Below are 24,113 nucleotides of genomic sequence, written 5' to 3' on the forward strand. Positions count from 1 at the left end.
TTTGACATTGCAGGAAAGGTTTTGAGCAGTTCACAGGTAATTTAGTCACTTAATTAGACATGTTGAAGCTACTAGATATATGGACACCCTCTAGGAGCAAAACTGAACATTAAAAATAACTTTTATAAGGGGGCGATTCCTGGACTCAACATAAGTTGGTTTGATGTGCTCTTTGGATGGGAAGATACAGTTGAAAAAACAAGAGACACTCCAAGGCACTCTCAAATAGAAAAAGTAAAAAAGCCTGTAATGGCTAGGTCACATATGGTCTTTTTAAAACTCCAACGCGTTTTGAGGAATGTAGCATTTGTCAGGGAGTCCTGACATGAAACTGAACACTACTTTTACTTTACTAAAACTTTAAATGTTGTGACCTGCCCTTGGCTAATAGCAACAATTCCTAAAGACTCTGAGTTTCAGGGTATTTATTTATTAATGTTTAGCTTATTATTAATGGTTTAAACCTGACTTTGGTCCTCAAAGATGCTTGTTTTTGTGTTTTTTTGTTTTAGCACACCAAATCTGTGTGTGATCTACAGAGTTACCTGCTCAACAGGTATTTCAGCCATTGAATCAGGTGAGTTAGAACAAGAAAACAAATGACTCGTGGGGACAGGGTTGGACATGACAAATTTAAACACAGTTTTGTTGACCTGTACTTGGCTAGGATAAGAAACTGTTTATTTTACCATGTGATAACATTATTTCTGAAAGAGAATTTTACAGCTATGTATTATGCTTGCATTTATGTTGTAATTTAATTCTTTTATTTATTTATTTTTTTTTTTTTTTTTTTGTGCTTTCTTCCTCTGAGCCCAGTCCCCTGCGCTACTTCCCTTCCACCACACGATGTCGCTTCGGGCTAATCCGCGCCTGGACTCTGCTGGAGCACATTTTGTCCCACACGGCTTTGCGTCCATCACAAACAGCAACCATGTTTTTGTGTGTGTGTGCGTGTTTTTCCCCGTCCTTTGGTTTCAGTGTTTATCCCCAAAACCCCTTTCTGAATAAGTTTGTTTAAACGAGATAAAACCCTCTCTCAGCGGCTCAGGTGCTGCCTTGAGCCGTCCAATCACCGACCCGCATGTTCTCGCTGACCAATCAGAGACGCGCGCGGCCCCGCTCAGCTCTTTATAAAGCCGGCTCTCCAGCTCGTGCTGGTACCGGAGAATGAGAGAACCACTAGCGACCCAACACAGAACCTCACATTGGACCTGTCAGTCCTTTAGTTTTTATTTCAATTTCCTCGTTTCTCCAGGTAACTTTACCTCTTTTATTCACTCGTTTTTAATCTGCGGCCAAACAGGCCAGGAGAGCAACTTGAACTCCTTTTTCCTGCAATGAATATTTCTATCGACTTATTTAATTCATTCAAACGGAACCTTTTTAATTGTGGCAGCATTAAGTAGGTTGGTTTCATGTCTTATCGTATTTTAATTGCTTGAATGTCTTTTTCTTTGTTTGAGTATTTGTTTCCAGGAAACAGGATGATGTAATGCCACCTCTCTTGCAGTCATTATTTGTAATCACGACTGTTTCAACAGCGTAGATTAAAGATGCGTTCGGCTCAAACTGGTTTCTTATCTGTAGTTTTCTACGTGATCCCTAAAATCGTACTAAATATGTTCTCATTGGTCAAACGCACGCGGTAAAACGTCGTATTGAAAATGAGAATAAACTGGAAATGTGTCTTGTTTTACGTTCTCAGCGTGGTTTTCGTCACCCTCCCCCTTCTGGAAAACCCAAAACAATGGCGGTGTTTTTGTGGGGTTGTTTTTGACGCACCCCCACCCCCAAATCCTTGTTATGCAACAAGTGGTCCACTGCGCACCCCTTGTTTCTTACCCTCTGTCCTCTGCTCCTTTCCAGGTGTGTTATAGTAATAAATAAGATGGCCACGTCCGCCAGCGCCTGCTTGAGTAAAGCTGTCAAGCAGGAGTACATGAAGCTCCCGCAGGGCGATAAAGTCCAAGCCATGTACATCTGGATTGATGGAACAGGAGAGGGGCTCCGATGCAAAACGAAGACTCTTGATTCTGAGCCGAAAAGCATTGAAGGTAAAATAAGTTCCATTAAAATGCAGCTGGTGCTGTGAGTCCTCTGCAGTGTTTATATCTCCCTCTACTACTTTGTTCCAGATCTTCCTGAGTGGAACTTTGATGGCTCTAGTACCTACCAGTCAGAGGGCTCCAACAGCGACATGTATCTGATCCCTTCTGCCATGTTTCGTGATCCATTTCGCAAAGACCCCAACAAGCTGGTCCTGTGTGAAGTCCTGAAGTACAACCGCAAACCTGCTGGTAAAGGAACCTCAGCTCTATTAAAAGTTTGGTTTTGTTGATCAGGTGCCTTGAATTTTGCTAAAGGGTCAAGTCGACATGAACTGGACTACCATCAGAGTCCAATAAGCTCTTGAGTGACATCCAGTCCCTCATTTGTTCTCAAGCATAGTGAACAGTAAGGTTGATGGGATAGATAACTACAGATGTGCAATATCAGCTTCTTTTAACCGATATACCAACGACAAACATCTCAACCACAAGAGTTTGGATCCGTCATTTTTTTTGACTTTTTGAATAAGAGAAGTAGCTGAAGAATTGGGTTTTTGGTGTGTTGAAGTCGTAATACAATGAGGATAAACTGTTACCAATAATGCCAATATTGGCCAATACCGGACACCCATTGACACGAGTTAAAAAAAATACAGTTGCTAACTGTCGTTCTCTTCCCTCTGCAGAAACCAACCTTCGCATCACGTGCAACAAGGTGATGGAGATGGTGGGGGACCAGCATCCTTGGTTTGGCATGGAGCAGGAGTACACCATCCTGGGCACTGACGGACATCCATTTGGCTGGCCATCTAATGGTTTTCCAGGACCACAAGGTGAGAACCCAACGTTTTTCTTCATTGTGAATATAGAGAGGTCGTTGTCCACCATTTTTAAAACTGTATGTCTTTCAGGTCCGTATTATTGTGGTGTTGGTGCTGACAAAGCCTATGGCAGAGACATCGTAGAGGCACATTACAGGGCTTGTCTGTATGCTGGAGTCAACATTTGTGGAACAAATGCAGAAGTGATGCCTGCTCAGGTAATAAGAGCCTAATGTGTGTGTGTGGTGGTTTTTATAGCCGGTCAGGTGAGGATCAACTTCTCCTTGTGTTTTAGTGGGAGTTTCAGGTTGGACCTTGTGAGGGGATCGACATGGGGGACCATTTGTGGGTAGCGCGTTTCATCCTGCATCGGGTATGCGAAGATTTTGGTGTTGTTGCCTCATTTGACCCGAAGCCCATCCCAGGAAACTGGAACGGTGCAGGCTGCCATACAAACTTCAGCACTAAAGAGATGAGGGAAGACGGAGGATTAAAGTGAGAGGACAAATCTTTGAAGTACATTTTTATAAATTGCTGGTTTGTTTGTTTTTTTGCAGTTAAGTCACCATTTTCTGTTTCTGTTCTCAGAGCCATTGAGGATTCCATTGAGAAGCTTTCAAAGAGACACAACTACCATATACGTGCCTACGATCCTAAAGGGGGTCTGGACAACGCCCGTCGTTTGACCGGCCACCACGAGACATCCAACATCCACGAGTTCTCTGCTGGCGTGGCCAACCGTGGCGCCAGCATCCGCATTCCCCGTAACGTCGGCCAGGAGAAGAAGGGCTACTTTGAAGACCGCCGTCCGTCAGCCAACTGCGACCCGTACGGCGTTACCGAGGCCCTTATCCGCACCTGTCTGCTGAACGAAGAGGGTGACGAACCCACAGATTACTAAATCCTCAACTCATGGACTGATTCTACTGCCCTCCTCGACCCACTTTTATTTTTACTAGTACTGTATTTTGTTTTCTCTCCAACTAAGATGATTTAAACTCACAATGCTAATGGTTTAAAGTTGGCTGGTCAACTTAAAACATAAAAAGGTGATGAGATTCCAGGTAGTTTTGAGCTGGTGATGTCAGGGTACGTCCTTCCCCGTGTGCTGATCGGGAACGGACTTTTATAACACTGTTTTTATAACCCATGCCACATCATTCCCTTTGTCTGTCTGTGACTAAAATAAACTAAAGCACAAGGACACCTGCAGAGTAGGGCTGCTAAGGCTGGACGACGTGTGTAAAGTAATAAATGTTCACGTACTGTTAATGAGTGTTGACCTGACTTTTCAACTGTCCAGTGCTCAATGTTACTAACGCTCTCATTTTATGAAGTGTCTATTTTTAAAATGACGCTAAATGTCTTCAAATTCTGACCCTGAGTCAGCTTGTACGGTATACTTGTAGATGTCCCAGACATGTTATAATGTGGTGGATCTTTCTTTAATGCCATTTGTAGATTTCCTCAAGGAGTTTTATCCTTTTGTTAACTACAATATTGTAATGCCACCTGATTTGGTAAAACATTCGGTTTACTGAACCTGTGTTTTTTATTGATACACTTAAAAGCATTTATTTTTATCACGGCACGTCTCTTTGACTCTTGACTTTTAGGCCTGGAATGATCCGCTGGGGATTTTTTCCCCTTCCCGAAGTAGAACAAGAGAAGATTGAGTTGTTTACATTTGGAAAGAGGCCGATACAGTTCTAGAGTAGCGTAACGACACATTGGTAAGGCAGGAGTTGCCAGCTTGAGGCCAGAAACGATTTGATTTGGGTGCAGCAGAAAAACCTGGGTGTAGTTTATATTTTTGAAACTTAACTAAAACTTTCCTGCATAGGTTAACGGCTGTGTTAATGCTGCAGGAACATGGAACAGTTATTAGTTGGTTCATTTATGTACTTTTACATTTTCTTTAAAAAGGTGGTTTCACAAAGCTAGGCTGCTCCCCGGATTTCAGAGGAACTGCTTTGGTTTGCGAAAGCTGCCCAAACAGCTGCTGCAGCAGGATTTAACGGTAAACCATAAACCGTTTCAAAGATGATCAGTAAAGGTTGAAGGGATCTAGCCAAGCGCTGCAGTTTCAGCGTGGATAATTTATTGCCAAAAGTTCAACAGAAGCTTTGTTCAGGTCTGTCTTTTTTTTTTTTTACCCCGTGGGTAGTAACTGGAAAGTGGTGCACTCACGAGACTGTTATTAGACTCCTTCACTGCAACAGCTTGAGGCCAATATTCTATGTTAAGCAGCTTCACAGCGAGACATGTTGTTATGGCTGGGAACTAGTTATTTTGTTTGTTTCCTTTTAGTAGAAATTTAATTGTTTTATTCATTTATTTTATTTATTTGCCGAAATCTGATCTACAAGAGAAAGTTTCTGCATTTTCCTATACCAGATGTCCCCCTGGTCAAACTTTCTTCGGAACTTTTTGGTTTGATTCTGGCAGAAACAGGAACTCAGACATAACTCTCCCGTTTCTGTAAACATGCACCTCTTGTGCTCTCCAATCTGGTTGGGGGAAGGGCCACAGGGTTTGTTTCTGAGACCTTTCCCCTAAATCTTTTCTCTAACTTCTCTGCAGTCTTACCCAGCTTGTTGACGGGCTGAGCCTGGAACAAGTTAACCAATCAAACCGTAAAAGGGCAGGTTTGTTCCTGCGTCAGAGAGGATGGCTGATCTTCAGCCAACATTTTGTTGTTTTTCCTATATTCTTCTGGGCACTTGAACTCCTTAACCTTGTTTACCCGCCTGGTGTGTTCCTGTCATTGCTCCATTTAATTCACAGACTCTGTGGTTTGACAGTAATCCTTAACAGGCAAGGAAAAAATCCACACTGAGCTTCCAATTTTTAGTTTAAACAATATTTCGGGTTAAATGGGAAAATAGTTGATCTTTACAAGTTGTGCGTGAAGCTGGACACTCATTTTTGGCAAAAAAAAAAAAAAAAAAAAGAAAGATATCAAATGTTTCTCTGTGTTAATAGATTATTTTTTTTCCAAAAACAGCCATTGACTTCTAACCTCTGAGTACTCCCATTATAACTGAGCACACTTCCTTTGAGACAGATTGTAAAAACAGAAGAAAAAAAAATCTAATTTTTGGATTTAGATTCTGATTGGGCATCCTGTTCCTTCTAGGTTAATTGCTACTGTAATCATCCTGTGATGAGGGGAGCACTGCCCTGCTGCGGTCTGTAACTGATCCTCCACGACGTTCAAACTAAATTCTCTTCCACTTCCTTTTTTATTTTTTTATTTTGCTTTAACACTCAAATGGGTTAAAATTTGCATGCAGAATCCAAACCTCCGTCCTCTGCCTGGGAAGCGAAGGGAGGGAGACGCCGGACAAAGGATGGAGAAGGATGCTGCCCTGTTGCTATGACAACCACCGAAATGTACAGGCTGGATCATGGTACTCCTTGTTTGTGTGGTGTGAGGGAAACAATACATATCAGTGCTATGTAAGAAAAATTATGGAAACAACAATGGACTGGGGTCTGACAATTGTAGCTCCTCCCATTACCAAATGATGCATTACGATTCTAGTCAGTTTGCACCTAGTTATTGTTTTGTTTTCATCAAATTTTTATCCTTTTTGTTGCAAAATGACAGGTAGAGCAGCAGGATATTAAATGAAAAGAATCTGAGAGGTTTTCACCTTCTAGTCAGTAGAGCGGTGCTAAAATTATTCCAGTTTCTGCTCTGTTGTGTAACACATCATGCTGGTTCAAACCAGAACTGACTCCCCTCTTGACGAGCAGAGGAAGAGATCCATGCTTAAAAATCCAAATGAAGGGGGAATGATGCAGCTTTTGAATATGACTGGAGAGAAAATAATCAGCAGCTTGTTTTTTTTTTTTTGTGCACAAATGCTGCACAGAGAAAACTGTAGAGATCTTTGCTATGTCATAGTTTTGTTTTTAGGCAAAAAGCATAAATAATATCATTGTAGAGTAGAAGAAAATGACTGGTTGTTTCCCTGAATGAGGTATGACATGTTTTGCAGAAAATCTGAGATAAAACCCTTGTTGGTTTCCAAAACGTGAATCCCGTTTACTGTAGGAGTCATTAAACTTTCTTCCAAATAAGAAATTCCTTCTTACGTTTTTTTTTTTCGCTCAAGCTGAAACCGTTTGCACATGCTCATATTATTACTCTGAAACACATGTTTATACCCAGCTCTGTCTGCAGGGGTAGAGACTAACATAAAAATCTAGCTGTGTGAGTGTGCGGTATTTTTACACAGACAGAAACCGTATCATTAGGAGAGAGCCCTGATTGGCTGAGTGCTGCCGTGTGACAGGGTTCATGCTGGAAGGCCTTCAGCTTCTTTACCTGTGCTGTGATTGGTCCTGCAGCTGCATGGCACAGTGACATAGTTTTGGCTGTGCTGCTGCAGATACTCTGTTATTAAGAAGCTGTCTGAAATTATCAGCTTTTTCAGGTGAGCAGGTTTAATAAGATCAGAAAAGGAAAGCAAAGTTTTAATGAGTTAAATCTGTAATGACATGCAGATGTCTGCGCCGTCTTTGATAAACCGTGGTGATTTCAACCTTTAAAGGACGAAGGAAATAACCCAGTGGGTCTAAGAGGAGGTGCCTGAATATTCTGGCGCTGTGACCTGGTTGGGCCGCTCAGCAGAATCGGCATGTGAGATTTTTTTTTTACACTTGAAAAAACTTTCTTTATGCACAACCACAGGCTCTCCTTTGTTCTTTTGTTACACTAAAACAAATTGTTCATCCATTACAGAATTAGAAATTACCAACATGAACCTTGACTCTTTCCTTCATCAATAGTTCTGGTCACAAACAGTTCAGTTCCACCACAGTTCTGAACCGCCTGACAGAGTAAAAAAAGGCCAAAATAAATGCCGGTGCCCTTTCCAGCTCCAAATTCTCAAGATGTTCTCCCCTCCCCCAATGAAAATCTGCTGCTTTATCTGCATGGGCTGTCCCCACCAACACACAACAAAAGATGACCCCCACAAGACCACTTTGGCTGTAATTTTCCATTTCATGATGGGGCATGCAACATGTAAGAGAAAAAAACAGAACATGTGTAAAGAGTATTCAGAGGCATTTGTAAAAAAAAAAGAATTTTTTTAAAAGATGTAATTTAGGTGCAAAATGTGCAACTAGAAATCATAAAATGTAAAAATTTAACACTTTACATGTTGCCGTTTAAAGAAAAACACTGACATGCTAAACGCTGCAAACAGGTAAATGTTTCAGATGGGCCTCGAACCACTCTTATGCAACATGCATGCTCAACGAGCAGCAAAACCAATTCAGTTAATTACTTTATTGGGTTATTAAACAGAGAGCTCTACCCAGAGCCAGAGTTACCTTGGGGTTAATTAATTCTTGCACACAACTTAAAGGAATGGTCAGGAGTTTTTTTTTTTAAAGTGGGGTTCTAGTAAACATCTTACCTGCTGCAGAAATCACTCAGACACTAGCTCTGTGAGGCCAAGACCAAAAGGAATCTCTGCTGTCACTCGTTAGATGCATATTCAGACTCACGAGTCTGTAGTTGTTGAAAATTTGATTTGTTTGTAGTTTGTTACCTAAAAAAGAAGGTTCATGTTGCAAAATGAATTTAAGTTGAGCAGAGAAAGTAAAGTAGTGTGAAAATGTATAAACGTATTTGATGCAGTATTTAGGGAATATTTATCATATTTTTATATCCTGTTAGATACTTTATCTGCCAGGTCAAACCTTACATGTTTTTTCTTGCATGTAAAATAATTAAAGTCTCCACGTCTAAAAACACTTCAAAACATTTGACTACACCCCAAAAACTCATAAATGTGTACTGGGCCTGATTACTTAACTTTTTATTACCTTAATTATTATTGTTTAAAATCACAGTTTTTAAATTTACCTCATGTAGATGTAAAATGAAGTCATTTGAATGCTGAAGAGGAAATGTCTCTTCAATGTTGCACTAAATCCCAAAATGGTGGATGATCATAAACTCTGTCTTAAACAAAGCCTTTATTACTTATGTCTTTATTAAAAATAAAAATTAAGATTTTAGCATTATCTGTTTGCCAAATTCACCCCTACGACCACAAATGAAATAAAGTACAAGTGAATTTAAGTGACTGTTGAGTGGGATTGGTCTTTTATCACCCACTATACGATAAAACTAAATAAACCCTTGAGCACAGATTAAATAAAAAAGAGGATACTTAAAGAGGAGTAAAATCTAAGTATTCAAGTAATGTTTAAAACTGCACTCCAGCAAAAGCCTCATTTTGAAACCTCTGCAATTGTGTACAGTCATGGGGTTTGTGTTATAAAGGCTACACGAGACAGCTGGATGGCGTCACTTTAGAAGTGAAATGAAGTCGGACTTCATGCAATTAGCAAGTCATGTGCCTAACAAACCAATAAAGTGTGTGTGCGTGTGTGTGTGCGCGCGCGCATGTGTTTGTAAAGTTATACAAGCTGCTGTGGTTGTAAAAAAAAGAAGGAATATTAAAACATCTCTGAAACATAAACTTCTCCCTGTGGTGAGGCAGGATTTCTACGTTCTCCCACCGAGTCATGTGATGAACCGAGCCACCATATTCCCTTAAAAGCATGCTTTAGTCTTTGTGATTAGAATCTTCTCAAGATCCTGATTCTCCTCGTGGATTTTCTGATCCTAATTGGATCTGAACACCACAGACCATGTCTGTTAAACCCTAGCCAAATTTCATTCATAAAGCACTTTTTAAAACTGTAGTGTTGGCAACTTCCCCATCCTGGGAGCATTTAAAAAATGCTGAGATGTGTCTTCAGTGTTGCCCTTGCTTGTTGTTTTCACTGACTCTCGGTTCTGTGAATAAAAACATGTTTTATATACGTGTTATGGGAAAATTTTGCATTTAGATGTAGACATGAAACCAAGAGGCAGCCATTGTCTGAAATTTGTGAAGCTAACCAGGAAGTGACAAAAAATACAGTTCCCCTCCTCATCCACTAGGGGCTGCTACCAGAAAGAAGCAAGTTATCATTGACTCCCTTGTTAAAGGGACTTTACGGAGTTTTGAATTTTTATGCTCGCGATTGCCCTCTCAGGCCAAAAGCGTAACGGCAGCTTCAATAGTAGGCTCGTGCACGAGGCGCGCATGCTGTACGTGCACACTCCTTAACGAAAATAACAGCTGAGACAGTCAGCTCCGTGTGTGTGTGTGGCCTGGAAGACAGAGGACAGGAGAATGCACAGCTAATTAATTAAATAATTTGGTTCTGTACCTTTCTCTTCAGCACAGCCGACAAAGGTTTATGATGGGTCAGTACTCCTGCATGCTCTTGAAAAATTGTTCCAAAACGAAAGTTGAACCCATATCTTTTTTATCTGTGAATTTAATGCCGTTTGGCGAGTCTCAAATAAAAATGTGGGCATCTTACTGTAAAAAATATACCATTCATGTAAAAAATAAACTAAATAAATTAAGTTCACATCCAGAATCAAACCCAGATCTTCTGCACAAGAGTCCAACATCTTTTGAGGTGAGCTATAGCACCAGTAATGTGTCATTGGGCTTCCCAATTACACAAGGCGTTTTATAAATAAAGCTTTGATTGATTTGATTGATTAATTAAATGAGTGATCCGCTCAGCTCAGAGCTCCAATCACAGAGCTCTATCCGCTTTGTGGGCCAATCAGGGCCCACTATTCATCTGGTGGTGGTGGTGGTGTGTGTGTGTGTGTGTGTGTGTGGGGGGGGGGGGGGGGGGTGATGCAAAAGAGTGGAATAAGATGGCTACAGCTTGTTTTAAAAGGCTTTGTGTCCGTTTTGTACTATTTGGACTTGGGCTTTATTAGAATCAGGAACAGATAGATTTAATTACCGTAGGTCCTTTGTTTAGAAAAAAAAATGTATTTTTGTCTTCTTCCACAGCGGACCATTTGTTTACCAACATCTGTTGCGGTGGGTATGTCACGTTGTTCATTGTCCAGTAGCATGCGGAGATCGTTTGAAAGACAACGGTAGAACACGCCCCACGACCAAGAGCCGTCAATGGAGTGTTGCTTAGTCTGGCTGGCCACACTAGCTAATTTAGATTAAAATTCATTTAAAAACATGGCAAAATGGCGTTATGTTTCATTTTATTGTCTCATGGTGGTATCATGGTGCTAAATGTTGATGTAAATTCTACATATTACATCTGATCTCCAAATCTAACAAACTTTGAATAGATTAGAACATTCAGAAACTCTTTGTTTTTTTATGACTCAGCACAAAATCCTGGAATACATTTTTTAAATGACACTTGAAATGATTTGGTTTCACATAAGCTCTCAACCAAACTTCTTTTGGACCTTTGGCTTAATTCTTACAGGACAGTGGCAATTTTGGTCACATTTTTTTAACCTTACACGTGATAATTTTTTAAAAACTTTTTAAAATATTAAGTTGAAAATCACTCCAATATTTGGTCAGAATCTTGTTCCAAACACAAGTCCCATCATCACCTTAGCTCCGCCTGCAGAGAACAATAAGTTAGATGTTTAACTCATGAACATCACACGTTGACCCTCATGACCATTAAGTCTTTTACATGTTTCAGATAATCATGAGGTTACTGGCTATCAAGGTGTGTGAAGCAGATATCGTTGCTTGCAGCCAGGGCCGGCCCAAGCTTTTGTTGGGACCTAAGCAGGTGTTCCTCTGGGGCCCCTCATACCATCAAGTCAAAACCAGATGATTCATCGTTTCTTGGCTACACTATAGCCCCCTTCAGACAGGCCATGAAAAACGGAAATGTTCCGGACTCTGTCCGTAAGAGCTTTGTGTCTGAATACAAACATCCGGATAACGTGTTCCGGAATTTAACCGGACGAAGCCCCTAGTAACAGGTCCGGACTTGTTACGGACAAGGTGGCTGCTTCAGACTGGTGAGGTAGCATTCCGGACAAGGGGGAGGGGGAGGAGGAAGGGGAGGAGGAGGGGACTGGGGGACGCTGTGTGCACCTAGATAGCCCGCTGCTGTAGCATGCGGCGAACCACGGCAGCTCGCCTCCTACAGTACCGCCTAGACGCGCGACTGAGCGCTTCACACCGCTTCAGTGATTCCTTTAACCATTGAGCTTCATCATCCAGGTCGCTTATGCGTCTTCGTGTGCGCAGAATTATGCTTAAGCGCCTCGTGATTTTTATCTTGAGAGGCGCTATAGCAATGATATTTTCTTCTTCTTCTTAACATGAGTCCGATCCCCCCCGCCGCCGTCAGACATCTGGAACTTTTCCCTGCTGTGTGAACGCAGCCGAAAGGACAAGTTCCGGTACAAAAGTGGTGTGTCTGAAAACACAGTTCGGTTAAAAACCGGATTGAATTGTCCACAAATGTTCCAGAATGTCTGTCTGAAAAGGGCTTATGTGTGTAAGACACACACACTCAGTCACATATATTTAGTAATTTAAGTATTTCATACAAGTGTTATTATCTACGTTGATATTACAGGAGTAGCAGTTAGTTTGCATTTTGAATTGTTGAGTGTCAAGAGTGGTGAATTAACTCAACTATTTTAAAATAACATCAGCAGACAAACACTTAACTTACAGTAAACAAGCAAAGTTTACTATCTTTTGTTCTTTCTCATGCTGTTTTGGTGCTCTTGTAGCCCCCCTGGTGGTGTGAGGCCCCAAGCAGTTGCTTAACTCGTCTAGGGCCGGCTCCTCTTGCAGTTTTCATATTTGCTGTTACTCATCCTTGTTTGCTTCCTTGTAGTCATCATAAGCTCCTGAACAAGCAATAAATGCAATCATATCAGGACTAATTTACTAAATATAATATTAATGACACTGTACATGTACAATAAAGATACCAACTGGTTTGCACAAAATTTTAAACAATTATTTTGCTGATTTGAAAGCAACGTGACAGAAATGTAGTGAAATGACATTTAGATTTTTGAAGTTTCTTCTTTCACAAGAATTAAAGTTTTATGTCTGATCTGATTCAGATCATCAGTGTTTGGGATTTTTTTTTTCACTTCAAATTCAAATTCAAAAATACTTTATTAATCCCAGAGGGCAATTGATTCTTGTTGCTTGTTATGTCAAAATAAATTTCAGGTGAGAGATCATAGATATTATTTTGAAGATATGCATGAAATTGAGCCTGAAAGTATCGTGCATTCATTGAACAGCTCAGCTCCGCTCCCCTCCCCATCATGCTCTTCTCTGCCCTGTCGGAACAAACACAGCAAGGAGGATATTAAAACCTGGCTGAACTCATTAAGCAAACAACCCAAGTAAAGCCAGTTAGTTAAGTTAGGGAACGGCCACTACCTTAAACTCACTCAGGACAAAAATGGGCGGCTCTGTCCTCTGCCTGTCCACCCATGTCCTTCTAGTTCTCTCCAGCTGAGAAAGGAGAAGCCTGTTTTTCAGAACCACACTGAACACCCCTCGTGACCTTTCAGGACTGACAATGACCTGTTTTATCAACACACACACACACACACACACACACACACACACACACGCGCGCGCGCGCGCGCGCACGCACGCACGCACACACGCACGCACGCACGCACACACACACACAGCCTGTTATCCAGAGCTCTCTCATTGAAATTAGTTTATAAAACGATTTGATTAAAAAACTAAAAGGATCAACAAATGATTATGTTTGACTTGGGGTTTCGATAAGGATCAGGCTGGCTGGTAAACTGGATTATTATATTATTTCATCTTGACTCTGAATGCTTTGGCTTTGAGGGACAGATAGGGTGAGTTCTGTAACATAAGCAGTGACAGAGTTCAGATGTGTGGATTAAATGTTCCCGCACTTCTGGTTTGTTACAAAGTTTGTGTAAGCTGTACAAAACCAGAAACGTAGTTTCAGCAGCACAGTTCACATGAAGACAACTGCAAAACAGTCCATTAGATAAGGTAGAAGGAAGTAAGTTTTTATTTCATCTTGCAGGATTAATAAAGGCAAAGACAAGCAGATCCTGTACTGTTGGTCATGCGTGGGTGCCACCATTTCTGAGTCATTTTAACCAGATCATCAAGTTCAGACAGAAGTGGTCTGAGAACACTCAGCTGTGTGAAGAGGGAACAGTCAGTATCATGAAGGTTACAAAGATGCTGTAAATCCTGCATTTACTCACTGATGTTTAACTCCTCGGGGATCGTGTAATCTGTGATGTGTGAGGTTCACGTGGAATCTGATTTTACATACATGATTTGAAGCTGCTAGCTTTTGTCCTTATTTACGTTTTAATCATGCTTTACTTATTGATTATTGTGATGGCCATGAGCTCAGGTAGAAGGCACATTTGAATTTAATTATCCTGTTTATGGTGTTTTGTTTTGGCTTATTTCTTTATTTATTTTTTGTTCGTTTTTAAAGACCAAATTCATTCGTTTTTTTCAACACATTTGCAGAGGTCTCTACTATTAATGAATGCTTTGTGAGTCTATCTCTGTGGGAATAAAACTCTTGTGCTCCTGTTACAAGAACTACAAGTTGAAGTCTTGTTTCTTGATATTTGGAGTTCTTGCCTCTGATTGGCTAACAGCAACACGAGTCTACCACGGCCGTTTCTCAATACTTATCTGAACTTGTGTTCTCATGTCCTTGTGAAACTTCATCAATGATGGTCCAATTACTGCTCCAATAAAAGTACCTATCATGGCAAGTTCCCTCAAAGTTCCCAGATGTTTTCTTGCTTTCTCTATTGTATTGAGAGTACATTGATGCATCATTTTGTGGACTTGTGACAGCAAGGTATCCCATAATGCATTATGCCACTAACCTTTATACTGCGAATGGCAGAAGAGAAAGCTCATAACTGTAGTGTTTTATAGCAGAATTACAAATAAACAAATATAAAGTTGTCTAATTGTAAATAATTGTGTGTAACCTGTACATTTTTCTGTGTGCATTTGTTTTTGTTTGTTTTTTTTTCTTTCAGGCTCTTCACAATCCCTTAAAATGCTAATTGGCTAACTCACTATAAAAAAAAAGCAGTGTTGCTTTGTTTTGATGAAAAAAAGCTTTTTTCTTCATTTAACAGTGGGAAATGCCAGTTTTTTATCGATTTTGATCAAAAGTCGACTAAAATTTGTACAAACAATATGTGTTTTTTGTTATTTTGATATTTGAGGCACAGATTTTTATTTTTATGTTGGGTTGTTATTTTTAGAAACAAGCTGTGCTTGTTGCCTTAACACAATGGTATGGTTTTGTTCCAAATGCCGTCCTCATGCTCCCAAGGTAGAAAGAACTTTGTGATGTCCTTACCAAGAACATATTTGTCAAGTACACAAGAACGTACTATCATACTTGGGTATTGAGAAACAGCCACTGACTCTGTTTGCTTTGCAACGTTGATGTTTTACCTCCACAAATAACACAAGCCTGGAGGAGTTCTGCTGTGTTGTATAGTTGCTAATGCTAATGCTAATAGTTAGCTTTTACTAGCCAAAACGTGCTCTGCTCTCTCCTGGAGGCTAAATCAACAATGTGACGTAAATATGTGTGACTTTTTCTGACTCAACAATTGTTCCACTATCTATTTTCTATTGCCCGCTAATGCAGGAAATAGGAGTAGAAGACCATTTTTACTTTGAGAATTGAGAATAATGGAAATTTCAACATATACAGCTGCAAGGTAAAACAAAGTTTTCAATAAATAAACATTTTTTTGATCAGGAAAATTCATGATGGATGGTGCAGGACTATGCTGGAACCAGCCACCAGGGAGCACCTGTTCTGGTTCAACTTCCAGTTTATTTTGTAATTGTGTCAACGATTAGACATCAAAATACTGAAACATTAGTTGGAGTGTGCATATTTTCTGTGCATTTCCAGTGTGTTTACACTGGTAGCTAATGTGTTTGTCTAGTGTACAGAAGTTAGAGGGGATTGTGCAGTATTTAAAATTTTATTATAAAGCTGGTCCAACTGCTAATGATAATACTTCACAATCTGCCAACTGAGTTAAACGTTTATTTGTCAGTGGTAATAGAAAATGTGGGATTATTTTCTTCCATATTTCAGACCAATTTAATTTTTACTTTGCCTGTATCTGGAACAAGCTGTCACCTAAGTCCTTACAAGAACATTTTTGTAAAAAATATAATTTTGATTTAATTTTTTAAAATATCTTTTGTTCAGTTAAAATTGGAAAATGTCAAAAATGTGTGTGATATATATAGAAAAATAATATTTAACCTGGTGTAGAGTAAATATAAAAATCTAAATGTATTTTTGAACTGATTTTATAATGTAACAAAAGTACTCATTACTCCAATAAAAGATGTTATGTTATACATATGTAAAACAGCATGACACTCAAATCAATGACATTTTTAAAGCAAACACCTTTGATTATTTTATTTTAGAATCTCTCACGATTTTTTGTCACTCCAGAAATCTCTGCACTCTGCCACTAATCGCTGTTCTCATCAAGCACAAATTTAAATCACACAAACAGATTTCCTGCTGTACTTGCATAATGTCCAACAGCGTGTCAGAGTCAGAGAACCATCTCACAGAGACTAAACGCACACAGCCACGGCCCCAAAACTCTAGAAAACATGACACTGATGTGCGAAATAATCTGGAAACACCCTAAAAATTACGTCTCCAAAATGAGACAAATATATTTTGTCACACCATAAAAAACTAAAACAATTCTATTCTGTCTGCCCTGCCCTGCATTTGCGGCACTGTTTTTCTTTTTTTTATAAACAAAAATAAAAATCCCTGAAAATGCACAGATGACAACATGTTAATCACTCACCAAGGCCTCCCTCTCAACATGACATTTAAGGATGATTGCGCGAAGGCAGTGTCCTTTCCACCACCCTCCTCCTAGATTAAAGGCTGTTCATGTATCTGATGGAGCTACAGCAAGTTTCTTACTACTATTCATCTGTTCCAAGGGTTTAATCCCAGCAAATCCTTTATTTTCCTCACTCTCTCACACACACACACACACACACACACACACACACACACACACACACACACACACACACACACACACACACACACACACACACACACACACACACACACACACACACACACACACACTGGCTCAAGCCCTAGTGGGGGCAAACTCAAGTCTAGTAAACAAATGAACTGAGTGCAAAAACTGCTGTGTCGCCAAAGTAAAATGATTGTCTTCTAATCCAGAGGCTGTAATCAAAACAGAATGATGCACATCAGGCTGAATGACGCGTTTTCCCATACGGCCGTGTTCCTGGTGTCCGTCTGCGACCTGCTCAAAGTAACAGGATCACAGCGGTGCAGGGCAGAGTTTTCGGAGAGGTCATAAATCTGCAGAAGCCCAGCAGGCTGCTGACACACCAGTGGTTAGGCAGATGTCTGTCTACGTTGAAGCCAAGAAACAAGTGTGTGGATGCAACACACTTAAGTAGAAAGTGCAATAAGGCTGTCCTGAAGTGAGTACGTGAATATCTGTTAACTAGAGTGGGTTTCAAATTTGATGTTCATGAATCTTAAATGACAAGAAAACGCTTATGTTTGACAGGCAGCAAAGGCTACTTTAGGTTTTGTGTGAAAACACGTAGAGGACTCCAGCTGCTTGTCTCATAAAGTTACATCATCAAGCCAGACAAGGAGAAGAAACAGAAGAAGAAAATGAAACAATCTTTATATAGCACCTCTCAAGATTAAAAAAATCCCCAAAAAATAAAATGGCTGTTAGTTTAGCGAGCTTCGCATCCTTCTACCAGGATTAAGGAACATTAAACATGGAGAAAACCCCTATAAATCTGGCGATAGTAACAACTGTGGGGGAGAAGAGATTCTGCGGTGACATTATATACAACCTCTGTTTTGTACTCTCTTAATTGTGAATTTTTACAAACTAATAAATCACAAAATATGTGACAGACATAGTCAAAACCATCGACATATATACTGGACAATTCATTTCCATAGGCTCCAATAACACGTTTTTGAGGCTAAATAGGAGGTGGCCACCACCACCATTTTGACCGTGTCACAGGTTCCGTCATGCCCAGACAATTCAACAAAAGGGAAGAGAGGTGGAGCTGAGGGTGTGGCTGTAAGGCTGGGATCAACTGACAACACCCGGTCAAACTAGCTACAAGCTAACCTGAAGCTAACCCAAAGCTAACGCAGAGGTGGGAGCTAAGCTAACGGAGGTAGCAACCTAGCTACAACTGGAGTTAACTATGCACAACACCAGAGCTTCTGAGTCAGAGATACACTGGGCTTACCGCTGGGTAAAACCGGGTGGAACACAGAGGTCTCCCGAAAGCTGCTGAAAGCCAGCAGCCCGCGCAGCAGACAGAAGCCGCGATCAGACAGAGATGCACCGAGCTACGAGGAGGGGAGTACCACAAGCCGGCTGGCAGCCCGTGCAGCAGACAGAAGCCGCGATCAGACAGAGATGCGCCGAGCTGCGGGGAGGGGAGAAAGGGTGGAAAACATCGGTCTCCCGAGAGCTCCACAAGCCGATAGTCGGAACCCAGCTCCACCAACATGTTATATTTCAACCCATTATCTAAAGTGCAGCATTATGTTAAATGCACTGGGTTTAACTAACTAACTAACTAACTAACTAACTAACTAACTAACTAACTAAAACTTTATTTATATAGCGCCTTCACATGGCCCAAGGACCAAACAAAGCGCTGCACAGCAGAAATAAGCATTAAGAAAATAAAAAATAAAAGCATATAAAACCATTTAAAACCAGCAAAAACATGCAGATAAAATCTAGGTGGGGCAGCAAGAAGTGCAAAGCCAACAGTTAACAGGACTCTATTACCCTATTACATTTAAATTTCATGGTTAAACAGTACATGTTAAAATCTAAGCTCAGCTCGGCAGTGACCTAAAATACATAAATATAATTTTACTTACCGAAATAAATGAAGTGGAGACTCCTTGGATGCTCTATTAGTGCAATTAATGCCACAGCAAGTCATTTTGTCCAACAATTGCACAAATAATATCCATAAAAGAATACACAAACACAGAGACTCAAAATCCTGGAACAGTTTCCAAGCCAGACCGAGGCTCTACTCGTTTAATACACTTAAACAGAAGAGTGAGAAAAAAAATTCACCCTAACCCTCAGAGTTGTCATGAGTGTAAACTAGATCATTTAAACCAAAAACATGTTTTGGTACCAGGCTGTAAACATGTTTATTTCTGCTGTGAAATTGGTAGTTTTAACATGGGAGTCAATGAGGATTTGCTCGCTTCTGACACCAGCCCCCAGTGGATGAGGGTGGAACTGCAATTTTTGGTACTTCCAGGTTGGCCTCAATTTTTGAGCCACATTGTGGGGGCTTGGTCAAAACACACATCCTTATTTTTGGTTTAAATTGCAGTACAGCACATATGTGATTCAGGGACTTTTATAAACCTGTTCATTTACATGTTACTTCATTTTACTTTATTTATTTTTTGCTCAGGGGCCCATGAACCAAGGGGAGGGGAGGAGACTTAGACTCCTCATAGAATTTACTTCTTGGAGAAGTGATGTGCTAAACACCAGATTCAACTATTCAAGTTGTACATCCTGGCTCCTGCCAGAGAATGCTGCTGTTGTGCCCTTGGGCAAGACACTTAACCCACCTTGCCTGCTGATGGTGGACGGGGGGACTGGTGGTGCCAGTGTATGGCAGGCCTCGCCTCTGTCAGTGCACCCTAGGGCAGCTGTGGCTACATTGTGGCTCATCACCACCAGAGTGTGAATCTGTGTGAATGGATGGATGACTAATTGTGTTATGGTGCGTCTTGGGGGGTTGTAGAACCCTAAGAAGGCACTAAATGCAGGCCATTTCACATGGTTTTTAAACTTAACAGCATAAATGCACCACTTTCATTGCATCCAAGGAAGATGTTTGGAAGGACACCCTAATGCCAATTTTTTTTATTGTGAATTGTCTTATAAAATAAAGTTTGCATGAATTGCTGTGTTGTAGTTGTGTTTTGTGTTTTTTTTTTTTAGTTTCACAGCAGCAATACACGTAGGGCTTTACTGACTTTGGACTTGTCATGAAATCTTTACCTAGGGTTCTACAAGTTCTACAAATTCAAATTCCAGTATGGCAGGTTTTGGTACGATAACGCCACATCATTCAGAGGTTGGTGAAACCGTTCAACCCACCACTCCTCATGGGAGCTCATTTTTGTTTCTAAATGCAACTGATGATTACAATTCCATGGAAAACATTTGATGTCAGTTAAACTATTAAAGTTATGACAGTTTTCGTGAGTCACGTCTCTGGATATATTAGCTAGAGGCATTGTTGCAGAAAGGTGTGCTAGTTCAAACAGGATTAATAAGTCAACAGTTTTGCTAAATAATCATTTGACTTCCGGTTGCCTTTCTTAAATCTCTCTTAAATTTACAGAAACAAACCAGAAATCAATGTTGTTCCAAAAATCAAGTTAATCTCTGATCACACAAAAATGACCACTGATGAGATGTTTGGTTTCGTGTGACCATTGCATTCTTGTTGAATTGTGTGAACCATGAAAGGCGCTGTCTACGGACGACTGATCTTTCTCTCACAAGCTGTTTAACGAGATTCAAGTTTTAAAGAATGACGTGAAGGAATCCAGCTTCGTGTTTGAGATTCCTAAAACAAGAAAGACAAAACAATTGCCCAGTTAAAAACATGAAAACAACGTCAGACGAGCTTTAATTTTAGCAAGACTGGCATTTTTGTGGGTGAGAGAAACTCATTCAAAAAAAAAAAAAAGAAAAACAAGCTAGTTCTTGCTATCTAGCAGCTTGTTCCATTTCTATGGATGCTACTTATCTCCCTCAAGCTCAGTGAAGCATAGGCAAAACAATGTCTATTTAGCTCTTTCCTTTTTTTCTGTGGTTTGGCAATCCTGAAACGTTATTGCGAAAATAAACTCTTAAAATCATTAAATTTTAAAAGATCATTCTTGTCAACAGTCACAACATCAACATGATATAGCAGCTACTCATGGGGGTGTATACCGAGGCACTTATTGGCATATGGTGTCCTGGTGTATTATGTATTATACCTAATAACATGTATTATAGAGTAACGTTTATTACATATTATACCTAATAAAATGTATTATGGAGTAAAGTTTATTACATATTATTCCTAATAACATGTATTATAGAGTAAAGTTTATTATGTATATACCTAATAACATGTATTATGGAATAACATTTATTACGTATTATACCTAATAACATGCATTATAGAGTAACATTTATTACATATTATACCCAATTACATGTATTATAGAGTAACATTTATTACTTATTATACCTAATAACATGTATTATAGAGTAACACGTATTACGTATTATACCTAATAAAATGTATTATAGAATAACATTTATTATGTATTATACCTAATAACATGTATTATAGAATAACATTTATTACATATTATACCTAATTACATGTATTATAGAGTAACATTTATTACTTATTATACCTAATAACATGTATTATAGAGTAACACGTATTACGTATTATACCTAATGGCATTTATTATAGAATAACATTTATTACATATTATACCTAATAACATGTATTATAGGGTAACATTTGTTAGGTATTATACCTAATAACATGTATTATAGAGTAGCATGTATTACGTATTATGCCTAATAACATGTATTATAGAATAGCATTTATTACGTATTATGCCTAATAACATGTATTATAGAATTACATTTATTACGTATTATACCTAATATCATGTATTATAGGTTAACATTTATTGCGTTTTATACCTAATAACATGTATTATAGAGTAACACGTGTTACGTATTATACCAAATAAAATATATTATAGAATAACATTTATTATGTATTATACCTAATAACATGTATTGTAGAATAACATTTATTATGTATTATACCTAATAACATGTATTATAGAGTAACACGTGTTACGTATTATACCAAATAAAATATATTATAGAATAACATTTATTATGTATTATACCTAATAACATGTATTATAGAGTAACACGTGTTACGTATTATACCAAATAAAATATATTATAGAATAACATTTATTATGTATTATACCTAATAACATGTATTGTAGAATAACATTTATTATGTATTATACCTAATAACATGTATTATAGGGTAACATTTATTACGTATTATACCTAATAACATGTATAATAGAGTAGCACGTATTACGTATTATACTGTAGCATAGTAAATCTACATAACTAGAATTTAACGCTGTGCTACTCAGCTTTGTTAGATTCTGAGAAAGATCAAACAAATTAGCATATTAACTTATATTTACATAGATATCCACGGATATTTATATAATCGTTAGAAGTTCATACACCAACTGGCTTGGTCCATATTTAATCCAAAGATTAATATTTAATTTAAGAGATTTAATTAATAGCAAAAGTTTATTTATTAAATCAGAAGACTTAAAGAAATCTTTGCTCGTTCAATGACCAAATGTACACCACTCTGTGTTTCATTTCAAAGAAGAGTCAGGTTTAAAAAGTTAAGAATTTATTACCAACAATTTAAAGATGACAATTTAATAGACAATTTACAAATGACAATTTATAACAGCTTTGATATTAAAACTTGGTATTAAGTCAACCTGTGTCTGGATGAAAACTAAAATGAAATGTGTGTGTTTGGATGTGTGAATGGAATCTCAGAAGGTTTCTTTCAGAAAGAGAAAATGCATTCTGGGTGAAAGAGTTTGTTTTGCAGCTAACTAGAGTATTTCTAAAGGGGAACAGCATACAGACGCAATCGGTGTTCTACCTCACCGTTCAGACGGCCCTCTGTGTGGATCCGGAGGTCAAGGGAGGATGTTGTCAGCCTCTGGGTACTCGGTCCGGTAAGACCCGAGTGGTACCGACTCTCTGGTCCAAGAGTTGCCGCAGGCACACAGGTGTTGAGTTTGCGTCTTAAATTAACTCTGAAGGAGTTTGCGTCAGCTGGTTGCAGATGGCGTTTGTTGGAGCAATTCTATTGGCGTGACAGAACAGCTTAGTGGAGGCTCCGGGCGGCCGACCCTATCCTCTGGGACTCTCGTGCCACGGAGAAATTTGGTGAGCTCGAAATTGGTTTGAACTGAGGAGTTTCGGTTTTATTAAAACCTCAGGACGCGCCCTCTCAGAGATAGAAAGCTTTGGTTATGGAGCAAAGACATGTGAGAGCAGTTACCTTTAACCCTGATGTCTGTCCTGCATGGTGTGTATGAGTGCACATGACCTTCTGGTTACTGATCAACATTACTGATGATCATAAATGATAATTGTTATTAACCAAAGAATAATAATTCATTTCAGTAATTAAATACATTCATAATGAACCATGATGATTGTTTGTGAACCTTGTAATAGACAGTGAAAAGAGTTTATTAAAAATGATTCTTTTAAATCTTGAAGTGTCCTTCATCTTGCGGACGGAAAGGCAGTCAGATAAAAGACAGTCAGATTAAAGATGGTTTACAGCAGACTTGTGTCTTCTGTGATGGATAATCTGTAAATAGAAGTGCAGCCAGGACAGGTTGACCTAGCTGAGGAAGTGTGACCTTTGGGTCACAAATGAGGCCATTCATGTCGCTACAATACCTAATAACATGTATTATAGAATAACATTTATTTTGTATTATACCTAAAAACATGTATTATAGAATAACATTTATTACATATTATACCTAATAACGTGTATTATAGAATAACATTTATTGCGTATTATACCTAATAACATGTTTATGTTTATGTTTATTCATTTAGCAGGCGCTTTTATCCAAAGCGACTTACAATTTATAACCTATAGGGCATGTTGTGATCTGTGGGGGAAACCGTAGTACCCGGAGGAAACCCACGCATGCATGGGGAGAACACGCAACTCCACTCAGAAAGGCCGCAGCCGAATTTCGAATCTGAAACCTTCGTGCTGCGAGGCAACAGTGCTAACCACTGTGCCACCAGGCAGCCACATGTATTATGGAATAACACTTATTACGTATTATACCTAATATCATTTATTATAGGGTAACATTTCTTATGTATTATACCTAATAACATGTATTATAGAATAACATTTATTATGTATTATTCCTAATAACATGTATTATAAAATAACATTTATTATATATTATACCTAATAACATGCATTATAGAGTAACACGTATTACGTATTATACCTAATAACATGTATTATAGAATAACATTCATTATGTATTATTCCTAATAACACGTATTACGAATTAACAT

The 24,113-nt window shown here is 39.0% G+C and overlaps 1 protein-coding gene and 1 long non-coding RNA gene across 3 annotated transcripts; one reads left to right on the forward strand and one right to left on the reverse strand.

Moving 5' to 3' along the window:
- The first annotated feature begins 533 nt into the window (after positions 1-533).
- On the forward strand, positions 534-4,460 carry glula (glutamate-ammonia ligase (glutamine synthase) a). 2 transcript variants are annotated; one of them, XM_070556094.1, is made up of 7 exons: positions 534-577; positions 1,870-2,057; positions 2,139-2,300; positions 2,738-2,884; positions 2,963-3,090; positions 3,168-3,367; positions 3,461-4,460. In XM_070556094.1, exons 2-7 carry the CDS (start codon positions 1,892-1,894, stop codon positions 3,771-3,773), a joined length of 1,116 nt encoding a protein of 371 aa, XP_070412195.1. In that variant the 5' UTR covers positions 534-577; positions 1,870-1,891; the 3' UTR covers positions 3,774-4,460. The 2 variants fall into 2 exon arrangements, with proteins under 2 accessions (XP_070412195.1, XP_015812375.1); XM_015956889.3 differs by lacking the exon at positions 534-577 and adding an exon at positions 958-1,258.
- A 6,226-nt stretch (positions 4,461-10,686) lies between these two features.
- On the reverse strand, positions 10,687-16,922 carry LOC107383952 (uncharacterized). The gene is made up of 3 exons (XR_001572814.3): positions 16,632-16,922; positions 13,165-13,311; positions 10,687-13,061 (listed from the first exon to the last, which is right to left on the reverse strand). It is a non-coding gene; the product is annotated as an uncharacterized lncRNA (long non-coding RNA).
- Between the last annotated feature and the right edge of the window lie 7,191 nt (positions 16,923-24,113).

The sequence above is a fragment of the Nothobranchius furzeri genome, chromosome 11, assembly GCF_043380555.1.
Source record: "Nothobranchius furzeri strain GRZ-AD chromosome 11, NfurGRZ-RIMD1, whole genome shotgun sequence".
Lineage (NCBI taxonomy): Eukaryota > Metazoa > Chordata > Actinopteri > Cyprinodontiformes > Nothobranchiidae > Nothobranchius > Nothobranchius furzeri.